The sequence below is a fragment of the Capra hircus genome, chromosome 6, assembly GCF_001704415.2.
Source record: "Capra hircus breed San Clemente chromosome 6, ASM170441v1, whole genome shotgun sequence".
In the NCBI taxonomy this organism is placed as follows: domain Eukaryota; kingdom Metazoa; phylum Chordata; class Mammalia; order Artiodactyla; family Bovidae; genus Capra; species Capra hircus.
The window spans coordinates 93,087,509-93,111,816 of NC_030813.1; the positions used below are offsets into that span (position 1 = coordinate 93,087,509).

The 24,308-nt window shown below is 36.6% G+C and overlaps 1 protein-coding gene across 2 annotated transcripts in view; it reads left to right on the plus strand.

Moving 5' to 3' along the window:
- Positions 1-24,308, plus strand: part of MRPL1 (mitochondrial ribosomal protein L1) — a 70,882-nt gene that overhangs the window by 32,681 nt on the left and 13,893 nt on the right. Inside the window, exons 7-8 of one of the 2 annotated variants that reach the window (XM_018049624.1) lie at positions 5,373-5,479; positions 13,501-13,574. In XM_018049624.1, the coding sequence (XP_017905113.1) occupies positions 5,373-5,479; positions 13,501-13,542 (149 nt within the window). In that variant the 3' untranslated portion in view covers positions 13,543-13,574. The remainder of the gene's footprint in view (positions 1-5,372; positions 5,480-13,500; positions 13,575-24,308) is intronic. The other variant, XM_005681806.3, reaches the window with a different exon arrangement.

Below are 24,308 nucleotides of genomic sequence, written 5' to 3' on the forward strand. Positions count from 1 at the left end.
TACACTGTACAATCTTAACACTTTTTTTCCCCTAACTACTCCTCCTTTGTCTTCCCTGCCTTCTTACATTCTACTTTCTTTATCCCTGTCGTATTCCCTGATGAAGAAGAGAGAAGGTACATTAGTATGAAATGCCTATATGTTAGTATAGGTTATGTTCATTACAAAAATTAAATAGAATTAGGAGAAGAGAAAGGAAAAGAAAGAGGAGAAAAGTAGACAAATGTAAAAGCACAGAGAAAAAAGAAAATAGAGAAAGGGGAGGCTATAACTACATGATCTAAAAGCCCTAAAAATAGTGGGAAAGATTTAACCTTGGGCTATATTGAAAAGCAGAATTAAAGAGTGGCTAGACATAGACCTCCTTCTGTCTTGGCTTTGTCTCTCACTATGACTTTGAAAAAAATTTTGAACACTTTTGTGCCTTTGTTTTTCATCTCCAAAATGAGTTTTCATGATAACATGTCTCCATGGTGTTTTTATTATAATGTGCAGGAGCTCAGCATAGGCTAAGTACATGATGCATATGACCCTCAGTTACTGTTGACTCTCCATAATTCCTAAAGTAGCTATGCATGTTCCATAATTACTTTATTCTTTTTTCAAAAGATTTTTTCCTAATTATTTTAGAACTCATTCTTTTTCATGGCTTCATATATCATTTCTACCTTTATAACTCATTTATTGAATCAGTGTATATTTATTGGGTGTCTACTGTGTGCCAGGCAGTACAATTAATGCTGAAGATTAAAAGATGAACAGATAGTTCCCATCTTTAAGGAGATGAAAATTGACGGGTGAGAGAGTAACAAACTGCTGCTCTAAGATGCAGGAAGTGTACTAGTGGAAAATGTACAAAGTGCTTAGAGGAATAAGGAACACTTTGTAGAATCAGATTATATAAAGAAGGTAGCAGTGAAGTTGAGACTTTAACCATATATAGGCATTTTCTTTCTTGACATTCATGGGGAGAACATTCCAGGTGGGAGAAATGGTCTGTTGTAATGCACAAAAGTGTGAGTCAGCCAGTTGTGTTCAGAAAATTATAACTAGCTTTCTATCGTTAGTTACATAACGTGCTATCAGATAGGTCAGTGGGGTTAGCAGTGATAAGCAGTGGGCCAGATCATGGAGGACTTTGTGTGCCGTACTACGGAGATTAGATTTTATCCTCTGTGAAGGTAGGTGCCGTTGAAATCTATTGCTCAGAAGAATGAAATATGATTTGCTTGTTAGAATGACTCTATATGGGAGCTTTGTAAGTGATAGGGTAGTGATATGAAGATAATGAAACTTTAAGAACAGAGACCAGTGAGGTGGCGAATGCAGCAGGCTAGGGGGAAGAGGAATAAGGGCAGAATCTGAGCAGTGACAGTGACGAGACGAGGAAGGCTGTTGTGGGATATTGAGGAGGTGAAATTAACAGGGCTTATTGATTAGGTGTGAAAGGTGAGGGAGAAAGAAGAGTTTTGAATGAGTCCCTAATTTCCTCCTTGAGTAGTCCGGTATGATTTTAAAGATAGATACAGAGGAGATAAAGCAGGTTTGGACATGACAATAACATCGTAATGAAATGAGATAGGAAGGATGGAGGTGGGCACAAATCTATTGTTTTCTGGAAGTAAGTGTTAAGATGAAGTAGGCTGTGATAAATAAATGTGCACATTGTAATCTCTAGAACAAGTAAAAACATACACAAAAAGAGATACAGCTTAAAACTAAATAAAGGAATAAAAATGATATACTAAATTTTTTTGTTGAAAACGAAAGCAGTATAGAACAGAGAAACAAATGAGATGAGACAAATAGAAGATGTGTATCAAAACAGAGACCTAAATCCAGCCATGTCATTAGTCAGGTTAATTGGAAATTGAATAAACACTTCAACCAAGAGGCAGAAATTATAAGATGATGAAAAAATTATATTCTGTCTACAGGAGACACACTTCTTATTCATTCACACAAAGAAGCTGAAAGGAAAATGAAGAGTAAAAATATACCATGAAAATATTTAACCATTAGAGAACTGGGTTGGCTATTTTAATACCAGACAAAATGAACTTTTAAGACAAGGAGTTTACTAGAGAAAAGGATGGATATTCTGTAACAATAAAAGGACACGCTCAGCTACAGAGAGAGCCACAAAATACATGAAGCACAAACTGACAGAAGTGAAAAGAGAAATAAGCTAAACAAGTACAGTTGGAGATTTTAATATTCTTCTCTTAATAACTGATAGAACATATATATAGAAAATCAGAAAGTACATAAAAGATTTGAACAGTACTGTCAACCAACTTGACCTTATTGCTAGCTATATAATACCTCACTCAATAAGTGTTTGGTGTACACTTTTCAAGAGTATGTGGAACATTCAGGTTAGACCATTTGCTGGGTTTTAACACAAGTCTTAATAAATTTGAAAGGCTTGCAATCATACAGAGTGTGGTTTCTGGTCATAACAGTTAAGTCAGAAATCAAACTGAAAGAAATGCGAGAAATCTCTTTGCTACCCCATGGACTGCAGTACACCAGGCTTCCCTGTCCTTCTCTGTCTCCCAGTTTGCCCATACTCAGGTACATTGAGTCGATGATGCCATCCAACCAGCTCATTCTCCAACCAGTAATGTTGGTTATTAGGGAAATGCAAATTCACATCAACATGTTTTGATAAAAAAGGGAGAGAGAGAGGAAAAAAATATGTTAAGTTCAAAGGAAGGAGGTTTTATTTGTGATTGTTTTAGGATGGAACTGGTTTAAAAAACTCAAATATATTAATGCATTATTATCTCTGGTCTGTCACTTTTTTCCAGTTTCTTATTTCTACATATTCAGCATTCCATCAACACCTTCACTTCAGTATGTTTTAATACGGAACTCTTCCTTCTTAAGCCCTGTCCTTTCCCGCTTCATTATCATTACAATAGCACTGTGATATCAGACTCAAAATTATGAAGTCGTTAATTTGTTCATTCCTTCAGCAAATATTTTTCACGTTGTACTCCATATTAATTACCTACCTACATTTCGGTGGAGATACTAAGTAGATGATTGGAGATTATTAGAGAACTTGTGGCCAGAAATATGAATTTGGCAGTTATCAGTGGGTAAATGTTTAAAGCAGTATGTTTTAAATGTTTAAAGAGATCACTTAAAGGGTGTCTATGGGTAGAAAAAGAGAGGTCATGTGACTGAACCCTCCGATAGTCCACCTTTTAGAAATCGGCCAAATAAGGGTAGCTCAGCCAACAGGAATGGAATGAATAGCCAGTGAGAATAGAGTTTCAGAGTACAAGTCGTGATACAATAGGAAGAGGGGAGACATATTCTGTGAACTACTGTTGACGGGTCAAGTCAGAGGAACACAGGGTTATTCTCAGTGGAGTATTAGGGATGTAACTTGATGGAGGTAGGTCGAAGAGAAGATGGAAGGAAAGGAAGCCAAGACAGAAAGGATGGGCAACTTTTTTGGAAAACTTAGCGTTCTTCAGAAAGTATTAGATGGTTATTGAAAGGCAGTATTTTGTTTTAAGATGAAACATTTTATAGCAAGTTTGTCAGCTGCTGCTGTTGATCCAGGAAAGCAGGAGAAGCTGACAGTGTAGAGAGAGGGATGGGTGGTGTCACTGTATCGGTGAGGAGGTATGGGATCCAGTGCTTGGATGAAGAGCGTTGGCCTTCATAAGAATGCAGACAGTTCATCCATATGACAGGGAGGAAAGCAGGATTGTAGGTATAGATTCAGGTCAGTCAGCAGGTAATTTTTTTTTTTTAACGTATAACTCCTCTGTTTTGGATTTCATTCTTAGCTAGGTCACCACAGAGCATAGAGTAGAGTTACCTATGTATGCTAAACAGTAGGTTCTCATTAGTTGTCTATTTTATACATAGTAGTGTATATATAAACATCAATCTCAATCTCCCAGTTCATCCCACCCCATCCCCCTTCCCTCCTTGGTGCCCATACATTTGTTCTTTATGTCTGTGTCTCTATTTCTGCTTTGCAGGTAAGTTCATCTGTACCATTTTTATAGATTCCACATACGTACATTAATATATATAAACTGGATAAGCAGCAAGGTCCTAGTATATAGTGTGATAAACCATAATGGAAAAAAATGTGAAAAATACTGTGTGTATATATATATATAACTGGATCACTTGGCTGTATAGCAGTAATTAACACAGTGCTATAATTCAACTGTTACTTCAATAAAAAATGAATTTTAAAAAGTTTAAGGTAAAACTAAAAAAATACATATATATATTTTTATATGTTAAATTTGAGTTAAAATGTTGATGATTAAAGGTTAGGAGGGTATAATGTATGTTTGGAGTCTCCTGCATGATCCTTTGAAAATTCTTGGTTTTTACCTTGATTCCTTTTTTCTCCTTTGTTTATTCAACTGCATCTTTTTCTCTACCCTAATGGAGAACAAAGTGGCATTAGAATCCAGTAAAGTTTCAATTTTTATCTCTTTCTTCATGCCAGCTTCTGTAACCATTGGTGTAGTAATGAGCTGCCTCCAGATTGTATCACTCAGTGAGATATTATTTCTACTGCTAGCTCTTGCTGCTTTTCTAGTTCCTTCCTTATGGTAAGGCAGGTCAGATGAATTTCATGTAAAGGTAAGTAAAGTGTTCTTCAAAGATTTCAAGACTCCCCTGTTTCAGCTTTTATCATGTGTCATTCTATAGGTTTTAATTTGCCATCAGTGTGTCTAAAGTTTGATAAGCATCATCATTGTATACACTTATTTATTGTTTATTACTGTGGAACAATAATATCACAGATTCAGTGCCTTAAAACAATGCACATTTACTGTCTCAGCTTCTGTATATCAGGAATGTGTGTACAGCTAAGCTATGTGTTCTGCTTCAGTGTCTCAGAGCTCCAATCGGGGTATCAGCTGGAGCCATGGTTTTGTCTGAGACTTGACTGAGGAAGGTTCGCTTCCAGGTTCATATGGCTTTTTGGCAGAATCCAGTTCCTTGCAGGTTTCTGGACTGAGGGTCTCAGTTTCTTGGCTCATGGCTCTCTCCATATGCGTCCTGACAACATTGTATCTTGCTTCTTCAAAGCCAGTAGGGAGAGAGACTCCTTTAAGATAAGCATTGCATTTTTATGTCATGTAATCAGTTATGCATAGTCATCATGTCTCTTGCCTAGAAGCATGTTGCAGGTCTCATCCACGCTCAGTGGGAGGGTGTCACACAAGGACATGAACACCACGATGTAGGTCACCCTAAAGTCTGTTTGCCACAGATCATTTTTTATATCTTAACTTGGATTGGGTGTTTCTCTTATTTAGTAATTTTTGCTACTTGTTTAGATATAGTGATAACTTTGGATTTCTTGTTTTTCTAACCAGATTCTGTTGGCCGGGACATCCCCAAAATGCTTGAATTATTTAAAACTGGACTTGAAATTAAGGTAGATGAAGAAAGGGAGAACTTTCTGGAGACCAAAATAGCAACAGTAAGTCATAGTGAATATTATTCAGTAACCCCTTTCTTTTTTATTGAAGTGATTCATTAATAATTTATGACATACCAGTCCTTTGAGCTTGTCCTTGTCACTGGCATTAGGAGTGGCACTAAATACGTACATACTTTTTTTGTGGGTTGAATTCATACATTTTAATGGTGCTGTAGAAGTCCTTTTCTAGAGTTACATGCCACTCTCCGACATTTTCTTGTGCTTTGCCTTATTTGTCATTTCTGTGTTGTTTTTGTTCTCTAATATTTTAAGCATTTTGGGAGTTGGGTCTAGATCTTATATGTACCTTATAGGATATTGCAGAATGCTGAGTCTGTAGTAAATATTTAATACTACCTTAAGGGAATTGAGTAATTAGATTTTAATAAATTGTTTCTGATTATCCCTTCTTATGTTTTAAAAACTGCCCACTTACAGAAGATGCTGGAAATTAATTTCCAAAATCATTTTTGAGACATTAATATAGATAAGTCAGATTTGTAGAGGACTGTGTTTTAAAACATATAGTTTTTGCTAGTATTTTTTAATACTACAGAATTTCTAACATACCTATTTAATGTATGTAATTTTTTTCCTATGCAATAACTATAATAATATTGTTAACCAAATTTACACAATGTTAACCAAGTGCCAGGCACTATTCTAAACACTTTTCATATGTTCTTTTAATCCGAACCCTATGAGAAGTGAATTACCATCTCTGTTTTTTAGATGCAGGGATAAAGGCCCAAAGAGATTTAAGTAATTTTTCTAATGTCTCACAGCTAGTATGAGGCATACTAGGTGTTTGAACCTCAGGAGTCTCAAGAGTCCAGGCCCTTTAGCCTTACACCATCTTGCCTCATAACTGGAATTACTTGAAGAGCTCTTATTCCTTCTCCCATGCTACTCCTGAGAGCAATTCTACATTAAAGCCAACAGCTAGAAGTCCAAGCTCATGAGCTGAGCATATTGCAGATCATCAGAAATATATAAAGGGCCCTTCGCTAATTTTACGGAAGGAAAACTTGGTGCAGAAAGGGGGCAAAACAAGTTTATTCCAGTCAGGGATTGGGAACCCCCTTATCACTTCCCTTATCATCAAAGCTTAGCTCTAATTCATTTGGCACTAGCTCTACTGGAATCTGATGTTGGAATTTTCTTGTTCCCGAAAGGCCCTTGGCTGTGCATCTTCTTTTTCAGGGATGACAACATTGTAATATGAAACACAAGCAGAAAACCAAATACGAGTTTTAAGATTATATTCTGGAGCTGTGGAGACGTAGGCTTGACTACCTATTCTGTTACTTAAAGGATGGCAGGTTTTGGACAAATTTCTTTTCTGTTTTTAAAGTTTTTTAAATTGAAGTGTGGTTGATATACAATATTATTTGTTACAAGTGTCTAATATAGTGACTCACATATTTTAGAGGTTATACTCCATTTATATTTTTATAAAATATTGTCTATATTTCCCATGGTGTACAATATATCCTTGTAGCTTATTTTATACATAGTAGTTTATATCTCTTTAACCCCTTACTCCTATATTGCCCCTTCTAAACAAGTTTCTGAATGTTGTTGTATCTCAAACTTCCTCATCTGTAAAATTTATATAGTAATATCTATTTCATAGTATGGTTTGGAAGATTAAAAACTTTGGAATGGTATCTATCAGCTATTGTTACTCTTTTGGTTGGACTTTTTGGGTCTGTAAAGTATCTTTATAAGACTCTTTGTTCCTAGTTTTGTCTTTTTCTTAAGTAATGTTTTCAGTATATTGAATAGTTAATAATTTATGTATATATCCTGACTCAGTGTATAATAAACCATGGCATGTCATTCATTCTTTTTAACAAATATCATAGTGATTGAGACATAGGCTTCAGACCAGACTTACCTGGGTTTTTTAGAGATATAATACTTTTTTTTTAAATGAAAAATAAATTAATCTGTGCTTAAATAGAATCTTTTTGAGTACTACTAAAATAGTATAGTAGAGTAGGATGTTTAAAGAATCTTAGTTCTGGGTTAGAACTGATAGAACTTTGTGAGCCTCAGTTTTCCCCCTTTCTCTATTTTCCCTATATATAACATGATGTTGTTGGTATGTACTTTCTAGATTAGGAAGGAGTGGATGAGTTAATGACCTAATAACTATTAAAAAAAAAATTCTAGGCTTCCCAGGTGGTGCTCATGGTAAAGAATCTGCCTGCCAGTATAGGAGACGTAAGAGACATGGGTTTGATCCCTGGGTTGGGAAGATCCCCTGGAGGAGGGCATGGCAACCCACTCCAGTGTTCTTGCCTGGAGGATCCCCTGGACAGAGGAGCCTGGCAGGCTACAGTCTCTGGGGTTGCAAAGAGTCACATAGGACTGAGTGACAGTGCACAAACACATGCACGCACTCCTGGCTAAGATGGAGTAATAGGGACTTTAACTACACCCCTCCGCCCCCCCACACACCTAAAGCAGTCAGCATTATCTTGATACCAAAACCAGGCAAAGGAAATGACAGTCCAGCATCATTCATAAATGTAAATATTAAAATTATAAGCTAAACTTTAGCAAATAGAATCTAGCGGTGTGTAAAAGAATAACATATCATGATCACTTAGGGCTTATCTTAGGAATACAGGTTAGTTTAACACTAAACAATCACTATAATTTACCACATCTGTTTGTTGTTCAGTCGCTAAGTCCTGTCCAATTCTTTGTGACCCCATGAACTGCAGCATGCCAGGCTTTCCTTGTCCTTCACTCTCTCTCTGAATTTGCTCAAACTCATTGAGTCCGTGATGCCATCCAGCCATCTCATCCTCTGTCATCCCCTTGTCCCCTTGCCCTCAATCTTTCCCAGCATCAGGGTCTTTTCCAGTGAGTCAGCTCTTTGCATCAGTCAGGTGGCCAAAGTATTGGCACTTCAGCTGTAGGATCAGTCCTTCCAATGATTATTCAGGATTGATTTCAGCTAACTAAAAATCAAGTCATGTGATCATCTCTGTAGCTACAGAGAAAACATTTGACAGAATTGAACACTCCTTCCTGATTAAAAAGTCTCAGCAAACTAGGAATGCAAGTTAATGTCTTCAACCTGGTAGAACAGATGTAGAACAGATGTAGAAAAATCAACAGCTGATATCATACATAGTAATGAAAGGCTGAATGCTTTCCTCCTCAGATCAGGACCAAGATACGGATATCCACTCTCACCAGTTCTTTTCATCGTTAACCTAAGGATTCTAGGTAGTGTATTCAGGCAGAAAAAAGAGACATCCTAATTAGAAAGGAGGAATAAAACTGTCATTTTTCACAAGATGACATGATTCAGCTACTAGAACAAGGAAGTGAGTTAAGTAAGTTTCAGAATACAAGGTTAATATACGGAAATCAGTTTGCTTCTATATAACAGCAATGAACATTTGGAAATTAAAATTTAAAACTAAGGAATGCCAAAGTAATGTTAAATATGAAATACTTAGGGATAAATCTGACAAAAGATAAAACTCCATACACTGGAAACTTCAAAACATAGTCAAGAGAAATTAAATAGATCTAAGTAAATGATAAGGTGAACCATCTTCGTGGATCAGTAAACTTAATATTGTAAAGATGTCAGTTGTCCCTAAAGTAATGTATAGACTGTATGGATCAAAATCCCATTAAAGTTTTTTGTAGAATTGACTTGACTCTAAAATTCATGTAGAAATACAAAGGATCTAGATGAGTCAAAATAGCCTTGGCAAAGAACAAAGTTGGAGATCTATCTGACTTCAAGTTTTATAAAGCTACAGTAATTTAGACAATGTGATATTGGTGTCAAGAAACAAAACAATCAGTGGAATAGAGTCAGAAGAAAAAAAAGGATAAAACACATGGACAACTGATTTAAAATAATGTGCAGAAGCATTTTCAATGGCAAAGCAATAGACTCTTCAACATACGGCACTAGAACAATTAGATATCTATATGAGATAAAATGAACTTCGATCCATGCTTCATACCATACTTAATTACCTCAAAATGTATCAAAGATCTAAATATAAAGTTTAAAATTATAAAACTTCTAGAAGAAAAAGTTGGGTTAGGGAATAATTTCTTAGCTATAAACCAAAAGCATGATCCACAAAAATAACAAATTGGTAATTCATACTTTTTAAAAATTAAAACCTTTTTCTCTTTAAAAAGCTGTTAAGAGAATGAAAAAATAAATCATAGATTGGGATAAAATATTTGCAAATCATCTCTGTGATAAATCCACAATATATAAAGAACTCTTAAAACTCAACAATTAAACAGTCTAGTTTTAAAAGTCAGAAGATTTGAAATACCTCATGAAAGTATGACAAACATGGCAGATGAATGACAAACATTGAAATATGCTCAGCATTATTAGTCATTATGGAAATACAAATTAAAATAACAGTGAGGTACCATTGCACATCTACTAGAATGTCTAAAATTTAAAAAACTGATCATACCAACATTGGTGAGGATATGGAGTGGCTGGAATGCTCATATGTTGCTGTGGGGATGTAAATGATGAAACCCATTTGGCAAACAGTTCTGTGGTTTAACAAGTTTAATCTACCTACTATATGATCCCATCACTTCACATTTAGATATTTGCTCAGGAGAAATGAAAGCATATGCTTATGCAAAGATTTATAAACAGATGTTTATATCAGATTTATTTGTAATAGCCAAAACCCAGAAACATGTCACATGTCCATCAACAGGTAAATGTATAAACAAACTTTGTTATTCTATACAATTGAATTTTCTTTACTAATAAAAAGAAACATTATACATGCTCTAACATGAGTGAATGTTTAAAATATTGTGCTGAAGGCAAAGGGCATACAAAAGTACATACTGTGTGATTCCATTTATATATAATTCTGACAATACAAAGTGATATGTAGTGACAGAAGGCAGACTGGAAGTTGCTTTAGGGACAAAGTGGCTGGGATGGGGTGGAAATGAGCGATGACAAAGGAGCACAAGGAATTGGGGACATGATTGACATGACTGTTATCCTGACCAGTGATGGTTTCAGAAGTGTGTGAAAGTGTTAGATGCTCAGTTGTGTCCTACTCTTTATGACCCTATGGACTGTAGCCTGCCAGTCTCCTCTGCCCATGAAATTCTCCAGGTAAGAATACTGGAGTGGATAGCCTTTCTTTTCTCTAGGGGATTTTCCCAACCTGGAAATGAAACCCAGGTTTCCTGCATTATGGGCAGATTCTTTACCATCTGAGCTACCAGATAAGTGTATATGTATGTCAAAACTTGTTAAATTGACACTTTAAGAGTGTGTAGCGTATCTCTTGGAATACTGTTTAGCAATAAGAAGGAACAAACTATGGATACATACCATGATGTGGATGAACATCAAAAACATGCTCAGTGAAAAAAAGCAGATGCAGAAACCACATTCATGTGAGATGTCCAAAAAAAGGGGTGAAACTGTAAAGACAAAAAGATTAGTGGTTGCCTGAGGCGAAGGGGTTGGCGAAAACAGGCATTAACAGTAAATGTGCTTCAGAGATCGTTAGTCTGAAAACAGACTTATGGTGTTGGTAGAAAAAATTATTTAAAAAGTCATTGAATTATGATTTAAAAAATGGTAAATAATATGCAAAATATGCTTCTATAAAGTTATCAAGTATACCTCAATAAAGATTTAAAAGGGAATAAAAAATCTGTCTGTGATTGTATCTAATATAACTATTCCATAAAAATATTTATTATTATAATTATCAGAGGTAACAGACTTTAACAGAAAATCTTTGAAAAAAGGTTTTCAAAGCACAGTAATATATCTTCCTTAAAAGTCTGAGATTTCCACAGGTGATGTCATTGTATAGTTGGAAATACTAGAGGTTTATTTTTGTTGTTGTTCCTTTGTGTGATACAAGGATTGGCTTTAGAATGAACGTATGGATGAAAGGGCACTGACAGCATTACATATCCGTTAGGGGTCCACTGCATTTTGGATAAAAGGAGGCTATCCAGAGCAGAGTTCACAAACTACATATGGCCCATGGACCAAATCCAATTGTGGCTGTTTTTTAACAACAGACTCGTGACCTAAGAATGATCTTTTACAGTTTTTTTTGTGCGTGCTAAGACGTTCAGTTGTATCGTACTCTCTGCGATCCCATGCACTGCAGCACACCAGGCTTCCCTATCCATCACCAACTCCTGGAGCTCGCTCAAACTCATGTCCATCAAGTTGGTGATGCCATCCAGCCATCTCATCCTCGGTTGTCCCCTTCTCCTCCTGCCTTCAATCTTTCCCAGCATCAGGGTCTTTTCTGAGTCAGCCCTTTGGATCAGGTGGCCAAAGTATTGGAGCTTCAGCTTCAGCCTGAGTCCTTCTAATGAGTATTCAGGGTTGACTTTATTTAGGATTGACTGGTTTGATCTTCTTGTAGTCCAAGGGACTCTCTCAAGAGTCTTCTCCAACACCACAGTTCAAAAGTGTCAATATATATTATATGTAGTGAATAAATAATTTATAAAAATTGAACTTAAACTTTTCAAACAATCCTTGTCAGTAATACTGAAAGTAAAAATTTTAATTCCTGAGGTTTCACAAAATGAGAGTCAGAATTAAGAGTGTTGTCCTCTATTCATTATGGGCATGTTTAGTCAGGTGTATATTTTGACATTACACAGAAAAACTAAACAGTGTCCAGATACTATATATGTCCTGATACTGTACCCTAGACCTGCCAGAATAAAGACTTTGAAGTAATTTTCAAAGGGTGTCTGTTAGTATTTTATAATATACCACAAATCCATTTTATGTTAGCTGTGAGGCTGTCAGAAATATGTTTTGTTTTTTCTCTGATAGATTGCTTGTTTGATTTAAGAATCTTGGCCTCCAGCCTACTTTTCCAGTATGCCAGTCCCATTGTTGATTTTCTTAACATGTCCTTTATGATAAGGTAAAAGTTCTTCCTAATTTTCTGTTAATATTGACTTTCCCATTTTAAAGATACACATAATATCTTTATATTTGTCAAAAACTGAAATGTTCTGTCTTCCTTCCTTCACTTTTGTTAATATTGACTTCTTCACATATTTCAAAATCATATGTGGTAGTGTTGTAGTTAGGTTTCATTTGCTGAAACTGATGGAGATCAAAGATAGAACTTTTCACTAGGAAAAAAATTCTCGAGCCGTAAAATATGGCGCATTAGGACTTGTAGTAGGGGCATTTATCAAGAGGAAAGGACATGAACTGTAGTTTAATGGAAAGCGTGGAATGTGCTCATTTGGTTATTTAACCTCTCATGGTATTTCATACCGTAGTAAATTATGACTCCTGTGGCCTGTTATGTCTGTGCCTGAAAGAGCCTGTAAAGTCTGACCCATGTTTCTGTGTATGTTTTCAAGTAGCAACTAGCTGACTTTTATGTCTGAAACCAGTTCAGTAGAATCTCACATATGAGGAAATCATTACTGTAGTTTTCATCTGTTTTAGACTTTGATTTTCAAATCAAGTGTAACCTAGAAATCTTCCAGGATTAGTAAAGTTAGATGAAGTTTCAGAATAAAAATGTAGATTTGTGATATAACGCACAATGGACCTTTCAAAGGGTGCTGCTGCTAAGTCGCTTCAGTCATGTCCGACTCTGTGCGACCCCAGAGACGGCAGCCCACCAGGCTCCCCCATCCCTGGGATTCTCCAGGCAAGTGCAGTGTGCTCTAAAATCTACTCAGTTTCAGGTTACATTTTGGAGTTTTGGCCACTTTAAATGCTTTGGTGTTAGACAGTAACTTCGTGGGATTTCCCATGCTTTATAAAAAGTGTTCAGCTTTCAAAAGAATGTTTCGTGATGACCTGCTATAATTTCAGTCACCTTTTGCCGTTTTCATTTTTCACTTCAAAGTAATTCTTTTCAAGTATCCATGTACATACAAGCTTTTTAGAATGACTTTTCACTGCAGTATTTTTTAAAAAACCATAAAATCAGGAATCTTGACGGTTTATCTTCATTTTATCTTAGAGCATTGGGGGCTCCATATCTCTTCAGAAGAGAAAACTGTAAAGAGAAAGTAAATTACATTCATAACATTTCAGGTAAGAAAATAATGAAATATTACAGATTTTCCTGGAATTTATTGCTTAATAAAGTTTTTTAAGCTCTTCTTTGAAATAGGTTAAGCTCTTGTTTGTAAATACCCTCCACATCTACACATCTTTTTCTTCAGTTTATTTTGAAAAATTTTGAATGAATGGAAAGTTGAAATTATAGTATAACAAACACCTATATACTCATTACCTCGATTCACTAATTTTTGTCATATTTGCTTAGAACAACTAGTATACATAGTTTGTTTAAAGTAGTAGATATTCTTTTATACTTTCTGAACCACTTAAAATTAAGTTGCAGGCATTATAATACTTCACCCCTAAATATTTTTATGTTCATGACCTAAGAATAAGACATTCTTCCTTATATTTTTTAAAATTAATTTTATTGAAATATAGTTGGTTTCTGTGTTAATTTCTACTGTATAGCAAAGTGATTGAATTATACATGTAATAGATGGGGAAACAGTGTCAGACTTTATTTTTTGGGGCTCCAAAATCACTGCAGATGGTGATTGCAGCCATGAAATTAAAAGATGCTTACTCCTTGGAAGGAAAGTTATGACCAACCTAGATAGTATATTCAAAAGCAGAGACATTACTTTGCCAACTAAGACCCGTCTAGTCAAGGCTATGGTTTTTCCAGTAGTCATGTATGGATGTGAGAGTTGGACTGTGAAGAAGGCTGAGTGCTGAAGAATTGATGCGTTTGAACTGTGGTGTTGGAGAAGACTCTTGAGAGTCCCTTGGACTGCAAGGAGATCCAACCAGTCCATTCTGAAGGAGATCAGCCCTGGGATTTCTTTGGAAGGAATGATGCTAAAGCTGAAACTCCAGTACTTTGGCCACCTCATGCGAAGAGTTAACTCATTGGAAAAGACTCTGATGCTGGGAGGGATTGTGGGCAGGAGGAGAAGGGGACGACCGAGGATGAGATGGCTGAATGGCATCACTTACTCAATGGATGTGAGTCTGAGTGAACTCCAGGAGATGGTGATGGACAGGGAGGCCTGGCGTGCTGTGATTCATGGGGTTGCAAAGAGTCAGACACGACTGAGCGACTGAACTGAACTGAACTGATACACTTTTTCATATTCTTTCCATTATGGTTTATCACAGTGTATTGAATATAGTTTCCAGTGCTATCTCAAATGTTTTTTAAAGTACTTTTTTTAGTATAGTTTTTAGAATTTATTGCTATTTTTTTCTATCTATAAATTATCAATTTGCTCTTTTTATTATCTTGAGATTTGCTTTGTTGTTCGTTTTCTAACTTTCTAAGTTTTATATAAGATTTGTGAATTTTGTTTTTTTTTAATACTGAAAGAGTGAAATTTGCCTCTAATTACAAGTTTGATATTTAGTTTTTTTGTCATGATTTTCGTAGTACTTTTTATTCTTATTTGGGAGAATATTTTAAACTTTTGGAACCTTTTTTGACTTGCTTAGATTTTTGGTATTTTCTAATTTAACTGCCTTAATGGTTGAAGAATGTATCCTTTTTAGTTTCTACTTTAAAAAAACTTATCGAGACTTTCATTATGGCCTGTAGTATAATATTAATATTCTTTCCCAAAGTATCACACGGACACTTGAAAATAACATGTGCTCTGAGGCTTCCAAGTAAAGATTGAATGAATACCACAGTGGTAACTGAATAGGAAATGTCAAATCTTAAGTCAGCAATGGAGAAAGCCAAAGAAATAAATGTCAGGATTTTTAAAAAGGCTAGGATCTGGCTCTGGATACCACAGGGACTGAGTGTTAATGCTGTGTGTGGGGATGGAGCAAGAATCCTCTGAAACAGGTTTAGCTGAAAACTATTGAAGATTTTTACATATTTCCTGACCCTGAGTAACTGCCCTTTCCCATGCTAGTAGGTGGCAGGAAAGGTGAAAACAAAGGTCTCTTACTGGGAGAGATCAGGAGTTGAGAAAATTTGAAAACAGGGAGATTAAGTGAATATATGTATATGGAATATTGAGAAACCCTCCCCTCCTCCCCACCCTCTCTTCTTCCCTCCTCCCCACCCTCTACTCTCCCCTTACCTGGCTCCCAGAATTCTGGCCACCAGTCTAGGCAGGAGATTGTTGTTTAGGCGCGTAATCATGTGCAACTCTTTGTGACCCCATGGAGTTTAGATGAGGCTTAATTTAAGAATAATTATCATAATTAGGCTTTTGAGCAGTTTTGTAACTTTTTTCTTCCCACTTGGACGTTCATGGTAGTTTTACTCTTTCAATCTCTGGATGAAGAGGTAATTGTTCATCTTTGGTACTTTGATGAATGTTATTTGACATGATTTATTTGTATTCTTTTTCTTTTTAATGTAGTTTGTTTTCAGGCTCCCTTTTCCCTACCTTCCACCTTCCTCCCTCTTTCTCTGTCCTTTTATTTTTTCCTTCTTTTAATAGCTCTCTGAAGTTTTTCTTTTTTTTTTTTCCTTATTGCTTTTTTTCTTTTCTACTTTTCCCTTTCTCCTTGTTCATTCACCTGCAGATTGGAAAGACATGGAAAGAGAAATAAGTTTGTGGGAAGATTAATATGAATTACTTGAAAGTAAATACCACAGAATAGTTTTTCAATGATGTGCAACTTACTAATATGATAACATTGAATATCTAATCAAAAAATGTTGCTTGATAGATGCAGCCTCAGTTACTTGTGCTTAGTTGCCCTGTCATGTCTGACTCTCTGTGGCTCCTTTGACTGTAGCCCACCAGGCTCCTCTGTCCATGGAATTTTCCAGGCAAGTATACTGGAGTGGGTTGCCATTTTCCTACCCCAGGGGATCTTCCCCATCCAGGGATCGAACCCACGTCTCATATGTATATCCTGCATTGGCAGGAGGAGTCTTTACCACTAGTGCCTCCTGTAACTAACAAATCAGTTGTTTATATTAAACAATGTTTTTATATAAATGTTTGTTCTCTAAAGATGTTTAAATATTTTTCTGTTATCTTACATTATTCATTCATTACATCATAAAACTTTTGAGATATATTTTAAAATATATTTCGACAGTCTTTGAATTATTACTAATTCCAAATTAGTGGCATCAGTACATTTATTATGAAACATTGATTCCTCCTGGGAGTGAGTGAAGTCCTACTCTTCCTATTTATTTTCTTCTATCCCCAGACAGATTCCTACTAGTATCATATGAAATCTGCTTAAGTAAATAAAAGAGTAAAGTATTCTAAAGAAACAGTGTATTTTCAAAATATATATGCTACTTGTTATATTTTAATTTAGAAGCTATTGCTAATTCTTTTCTTTTAATTCATTAATATGAAACTAGAACATAAACTCTTAAAAGTAATTTGGATTGAGGAACGGTTCTAAAAACTCCATTAAATATAATTGAAATTTTGAAGAACATCTTTTAAACATAATAGCCTAGCTTTGACATGAATGGTTATCATAGCATTAAAGGAAAACCAGCTGTAGCCCTTTTAGAGTCACGTGAATATCCAGGTTGAGAGGTTAGATAACATCACCAACTCAATGGACGTGAAGTTTGAGCAAACCTAGGAGGTAGTGGTTGGAGAAGGAAATGGCAACCCACTCCAGTGTTCTTGCCTGGAGAATCCCAGGGACGGGGGAGCCTGGTGGGCTGCCGTGTCTGGGGTCGCACAGAGTTGGACATGACTGAAGCGACTTAGCAGCAGCAGCAGGAGGTAGTGGGGACAGAGGAGCCTGGAGTGCTACAGTCCATGGCATCTCAAAGAGTCAGACACAACTTAAGAAATGAACAACAAAATATCCAGATTTTGAGAACTTGTAAATAATGCTATTAGCAAACAAAACATTTTCGTAACAGGAGAAAAAGAAAAAAACAGGATAGGACAGCTCAGATTTTTGTTTATGCTAAATCACGCCAAGACCTGATTTAACTAGTGTTTCTTGTCTGGGCTTCAGATATACTTGGATCTTTGACATACATAATATAAAGGCCCTGTCTTTGATGTGCTTTTTTCCTCCTTTTTAAGTTGTAGACATGGTCTCTTCCTAGGTGTGTATCACTGTATTTTGCTTGTGTAATAGTGAATTGTTTCATGGCAAGAATCTTGTCAACTTGGCAGCTGATGAAAGATAATGTATATGGTAACAAAAATAAACAAGTTCAAGGGTAGGGAATATAAACATAGTAAAATCTTGTGTTGAAATCAGAGCCTTCAGGTTTAGCAAACGTGTTAGAACAGGAGAAGTGAGTGTGTCGGAGTTCAGTTAAAACAAGATGTGAATAGTATAGCACATGGAAAATGAAGGCTTATTTTGAAGGCCCTAGGTCCTCAAGTTGAGAAAGCTGCAAGCAAGGAGTATTGTTGAAAACAATCAAATACAAGCAGTAGTTGGATACAAGGCAGCAGCTCATGGGCACATGCTCACTGCCACTTCCGTTCCTCCTCTTCCTCCATTTCTTCCAGTTGATGATTAACTTTTTTTTGGTTGCATTATTTTTGGTATACTGCCATGTACTGTGTCACAGACAAATTTAAAAGTGGAAAGTAAGCTGTAGAACATACAAGTCAAATTCTGTACTTTTTAGTTCTCATTAAAAATAAAGGAAGTAGATTGGTAGTAAATCTAAGAGAGTATGGAGTTAAGAAAGAGGAGAATATAGTATTTATTCATGGCCCAGCATATGTCAGTATACTAGCACTTCATTGTGATACTCAGCGCTTCATTGTGAGAGATGTGTATTTATTTAACTGGGATGAATAGCCTTTGTAGTATTCTAGGATACAGCCTTTGGTTGGATTTTTATCAGTGTTCTTACCAGTGGGAATATTAGAATTAAAAAGAGTTTATTATCATTTCTACTTTTCTTAGCAATACTGTCGTGAAATCAGATGCTAATTTCTCAGTACTTTTGGGAACTGAAAGTGTCACTCTCCCCTTCCATCAGATATAAATAATACCATAAGGAAAACCATACCATTTGAGAGAAACAGCATTAACTCAACAACGTAGTGATCACTTATCAACAGAAAAACACGTGATGAAAAATATAAATGTGACATGACATGGAGTAGGGGAGTACACTGACTCGGCTTTCCTTTGTTTGCAAACCCATTTCTTGATAAGTAGTTGTCAGTATACTGCACACACAGCTTGCTTTTGTTAGCTTTATTTCAAAAACCAGTGATAAATATGACAGCTTTTACCGAATTCTGTCTTTATCCAAATCCTAGAAAGTGAATGGATCTGAAAGAGAATTCCCTGTGATTTTCATTAGTATTGTTGTTGTTGCTGTTGTTCAGTCACCCAGTCATGTCCAACTCTTTGTGACCCCATGGACTGTACACTCCATGGACTGTAGCATGTCCATGGCATCAGTGATGCCATCCAGCGTTCATTCATTAATGTTACTTGTAAACAAATAATAACATTTAGAAATATAGTATTTATAGTAAACAATAAAAAAGCTGTAAGATCTTATTAAGAATTATTAAATATATTAAATATAAAGACAAAATTAAGCATTTCTCAGATAGATTATCATGACCAATGATAAAGGCTGCTTCTGTCTCATAGGACTCATAGATTTTGGTAAAGGTATTGAGTTGTTAAAGTGGTATAAAGCGTAACTCATACTGCAGCTTGTCTTTGCATGAATTTTCATTTATTTGGGGACAAATAATGTATTCTAATACAGGAGTTGGAAAACAGTGGCTCTGTGGTCTATTTTTATACCACCTATGAACTTAGAATGGTCTTTTAAAAGGTTGTATAAAGAGAGTATGCAAAAGAAGTCATACGTGACCCTCCACGCCTAAAATATTTACTCTTTGGTCCTTTACAGAAACCCTAAAATATAAATATATAAAACATAAGCGTGGGAAGTTCTGGTTCCAAGTGAGCTGGTGTAATAATCACCTGACTCTGTGTCTCTCTCAGTGAGTACACCTATTGTAAACCTTGGACAGAATGCCCGGAGCAGCTTTCTGAAGACTGTGAATAGTAAAAAGTAGCAAGAGAATTAGGAAAGACCAAACTTTGAAATGCCACCAGACTGGGGGTGAGTTTTCCATTTTTCTATTTGTGTTGTCACATGGCCTGGTCTCAACATAGTGTGGAACCAGGCAGTGGACATCATTGTGGACAGAGAGAGCCCCAGGAGGGCTCTAAGAGAAGCCCTCAACCTCAGGCTTGGAACGTAGAGATTATGGCTCCTAACGGTGATAGTGGGCACAGAGGAAGACATAGGTATCTAAAGCTGAGGAAGGGGGTTGCCTTCCTTTCTGTTGGAGGATCTATGGTCATGAGAGGTTGAGACGTGCAACCTGTTCTTATTTTCTCTGACTTCTTGCCAGTTGGCCCCCACTGCCTGAACACTTGGAGAAAGTAAGAGGCAAAGTGTAAATAAAACCTCAGCTTTCTGGGCAGAGTGCTGAAAAGGGAGAGCCCCAGGGAATCAGAAAGTACTCATTTATCTACAAGAGAGGGGAACTTAGGAAAGGGATCTCAGAAGAATTAATGTAGAAACTCTTGGAGATGAAATTAATGGAAGTGACAGAGGAAAGAGTCAGAGAACTTGAAGATAAATCATAAAAATTATGCAGTCTAAAAAACAGAGATGAAAGATTGGGGAGGGGGAAAGAGCATCAAGGCCCTATGGAATGACAACAAAGCTCTAACTTTCGTATCATTGACATCTCAAAAGGAAAGGAGGAAGTATTGTGCAGAAAATTACTTTTTAAAAAATGGCAAGATAACAGACAAACTCATATAGTGATGGTAGGAATACAAAATAGTACAGCCACTCTAGAAACAGTTTGATAGTAACTTGTAAAGCTAAACATATATTTACTGTAAGGTCTACCCATTCCATTCCCATAGAGTTGAAACATTTATGGTGAAATCAGAACATAACATTCACACAAATAGATAACCACACAAATATTTGTAGGAACTGTATTGATAATTATCAAAAGATGGAAAAAACCCAGTTATCCTTCTATACATGAATGGCTTTTAAAAAAACCCTCCAATACATCTGTGTAATGGAATACTACTCAGTGATTTAAAAGAACATGTGAACTATTGATAGACACAGTAATTCAGGACATTTTGTCAAAAGGTTGCATACTGTAACCTGATGGAAAGTAGTCTCAGAAAGTAACATACTGTGCTCCCTTCGGCAGCACGTACACTAAAATTGGAACGATACAGAGAAGATTAGCATGGCCCCTGCGCAAGGATGACACGCAAATTTGTGAAGTGTTCCATATTTTTAAAAATAAACGACCCAATCAAAAAATGGGCCAAAGAACTAAATAGACATTTTTCCAAAGAAGACATATGGATGGCTAACAAACACATGAAAAGATGCTCAACATCACTCATTATTAGAGAAATGCACATCAAAACCACAATGAGGTACCACTTCACACCAGTCAGAATGTCTGCGATCCAAAAATCTGCAAGCAATAAATGCTGGAGAGGGTGTGGAGAAAAGGGAACCCTCCTACACTGTTGGTGGGAATGCAAACTAGTACAGCCACTATGGAGAACAGTGTGGGAGATTACCTTAAAAAATTGCAAATAGAACTACCTATATGACCCAGCAATCCCACTGCTGGGCATACACACCAGAGGAAACCAGAATTGAAAGAGACACATGTACCTCAATGTTCATCGCAGCACTGTTTATAATAGCCAGGACATGGAAACAACCTAGATGTCCATCAGCAGATGAATGGATAAGAAAGATGTGGTACATATACATAATGGAGTATTACTCAGCCATTAAAAAGAATACATGTGAATCAGTTCTAATGAGATGGATGAAACTGGAGCCGATTATACAGAGTGAAGTAAGCCAGAAAGAAAAACACCAAGATAGTATACTAACACATATATATGGAATTTAGAAAGATGGCAATGATGACCCTGTATGCAAGACAGCAAAAAAAGACACAGATGTGTATAGTGGACTTTTGGACTCTGAGGGAGAGGGAGAGGGTGGGATGATTTGGGAGAATGGCATTGAAACATGTATACTATCATGTAAGAATCGAATCACCAGTCTATGTCCAATGCAGGATACAGCATGCCTGGGGCTGGTGCACGGGGATGACCCAGAGGGATGTTGTGGGGAGGGAAGTGGGAGGGGGGTTCATGTTTGGGATCGCATGTACACCCGTGGTGGATTCATATCAATGTATGGCAAAACCAATACAGTATTGTAAAGTAAAATAAAGTAAAAAAAAAAAAAAAGTAACATACTGACACCAAAAGCATAGGCAACAAAAAACATAAATTGTATTTTATCAAATGCATAAGACTCTTGTGCATCAAAGGATGCTATTGACAGAATGAGATGGCAACCCACTGAATGGCAGAAAATATCTGCAAACTATATGTGCGTGTGTGTGTGTGTATATATATATATGTGATAAAAAGCATAGCTAAAATGTAAAGTACTCATACCTCAATAATAAAAAGACAAATAAAATGAGCAAAGGATTTGAATACATGGGTTGGGAAGATCCCCTGGAGAAGGGAATGGCTACCCACTCCAGTATTCTTATCTGGAGAATTCCATGAACAGAGGAGCCTGGCGGGCTACAATCCATGGGGTTACAAAGAGTTGGACACGACTGAGCGACCAACACTTTCACTTTTTTCACTTCTCCAAATAAGATGCACAATGGCCAGTAAACACATGAAGATACTCAGCATCACTAGCATCAAGAAAATGCAAATTAAAATCAAAAGGAGATACTGTATTATGCCTGTTGAAATGGCTGTTATCAGAAAAGCAGAGATTAGTGCTGGTGAGAATATGGAGAAGTTGGAAGCCTGGTGCAGTGCTGGTGGGGATGTGAAGTGGGGTAGGAGCTGTGGAAGATGGTATGGTGGTTCCTCAAAAAATTAAACATACTTACCATAAGATCCATCAGTTCCACTTGCAGATACATACATGTAGACCTGAAAGCAGGGACATAGATAGATATATGTATATTCATAGCAGCATGGCTCACAAGTGTCAAAGGATGGGTGGATGGACAGAATGTGTATGTGCATACAATAGAATATTATTCAGCCTTAAAAAGGGAGGAAATGCTGATATTTGCTACAACATGAATGAAACTTGGAGACATTATGCTAAATGAAATAAGCCAGTCGCAAAAGGACAAATATGTGATTTCAAATATTATATGAGCTGCTTAGAGCAGTTAAATTCACAGAGACAGAAAACAGAACGGTGGTTGTCAGGGGCTTAGGGTTGAAGGGAATTGGAAGTTAGTGTTTAATGGATACAGAGTTTTAGATGCGGAAGATAGAACAAGTGCTGGAGGTAAGATGGTCAGAGCCGCACAACAACGCGAAGCGCTTAATGCCACTGAAACCGCGCGCTTCAGAATGGTTAAAATGGTAAATTTTATGTATATTTACCACAGTTTTTTTGAATTTTGGAGGAGGGAAAGGTTACATGTTATTCCATCTGTATGATCTTTTAGAAAAAACAAAGCCATCGTGACAAGTCGATAGTTGCCAGGAATCAGGAATGGCTAAGGGAGGTCACGTGAGGGAGGGTTTTTGGTTCTGTGTGTAGTATTGTGATGGCGGTTGCTCAGAGATTGCATGAGTTAAAATTGATAGTACTGTACACCCTGAAAAGGTCAATTTTACTGTCTTTCAGGTAAATATGATTATCAATATGTATAAGCCTGTTAGGACCGTTGCTCAGTGGGGGTGGGGGGGGTCCCTTAGTACCAGCAGTGAGAATGGATTTTATTTTGTTTCAAGGAAACACGAAGAGATAAAGTATGCCTTTCATTTTTTCACCATTGTAAGGGACTAGTTTTATAATTTAAAATGCTAAGCTAAACCTAGTGTTCTTTTTTTTGGTTGTAATTAACAAGTGGTAACATGTATATAATATTTGAAAGATACCAAATAGCATAAATAAGATTATAACATTTTAAAATTGCAGTTGGTAACATTTTAGTACTGTTCATTATTGCTCTTTCTCTATGCGTGTATTTTGTGTGTATGTGTTTGTTCAGTTCAGTTCAGTTCAGTCACTCAGTCGTGTTGGACTCTTTGCGACCCCATGAATCGCAGCACGCCAGGCCTCCCTGTTCATCACCATCTCCCTTATTCGTGTCATCAGGGCTTTAGGAAAAGGGAGGATATTTGCAAGGCACTATGTGTTTATTTCTTGTTTATGTAATTACTGTTATACTATATACTGAGTTTTCTCTTCTCCTTAAATAGTGTATCTTGAATATTTTCCAAAATTATTAAAATTCTTGCAAAGCATTATTTTCATAGTAGTATCTTGTGGATGTATCATAATTTATTCAACCTCAGTCCTTCTTTGGGGCCGTTTAGGTTTTTTCCAGCATCACTTGTTTGTTTATTTGGGTGTGCTGGGTCTTACTAATATTACAGTTGCCACACACAGCATCTTCACTGTGGCTTATGGAATCTTTTGTTGCAGCCAGTCAGCTTCTCTCCAGTTGTGGCATGGGCGCAGTAGTTGCGGCGCGTGGGCCTAGTTGCCCCACAGCAGGTGAGATCTTAGCTCTCTGACCAGGGATCTAACCCATGCCACCTTCATTGGAAGGTAGATTCTTAACCATTGGTCACCATAAGTTATTATTACAACCGTCATTCCTGTGAACATATATTCACATTTTTCGTGTGCACAGAATACGTCTGTGTGTAAATGTACAGCCCTATTGAAAAGTCTGAATTTAGTGA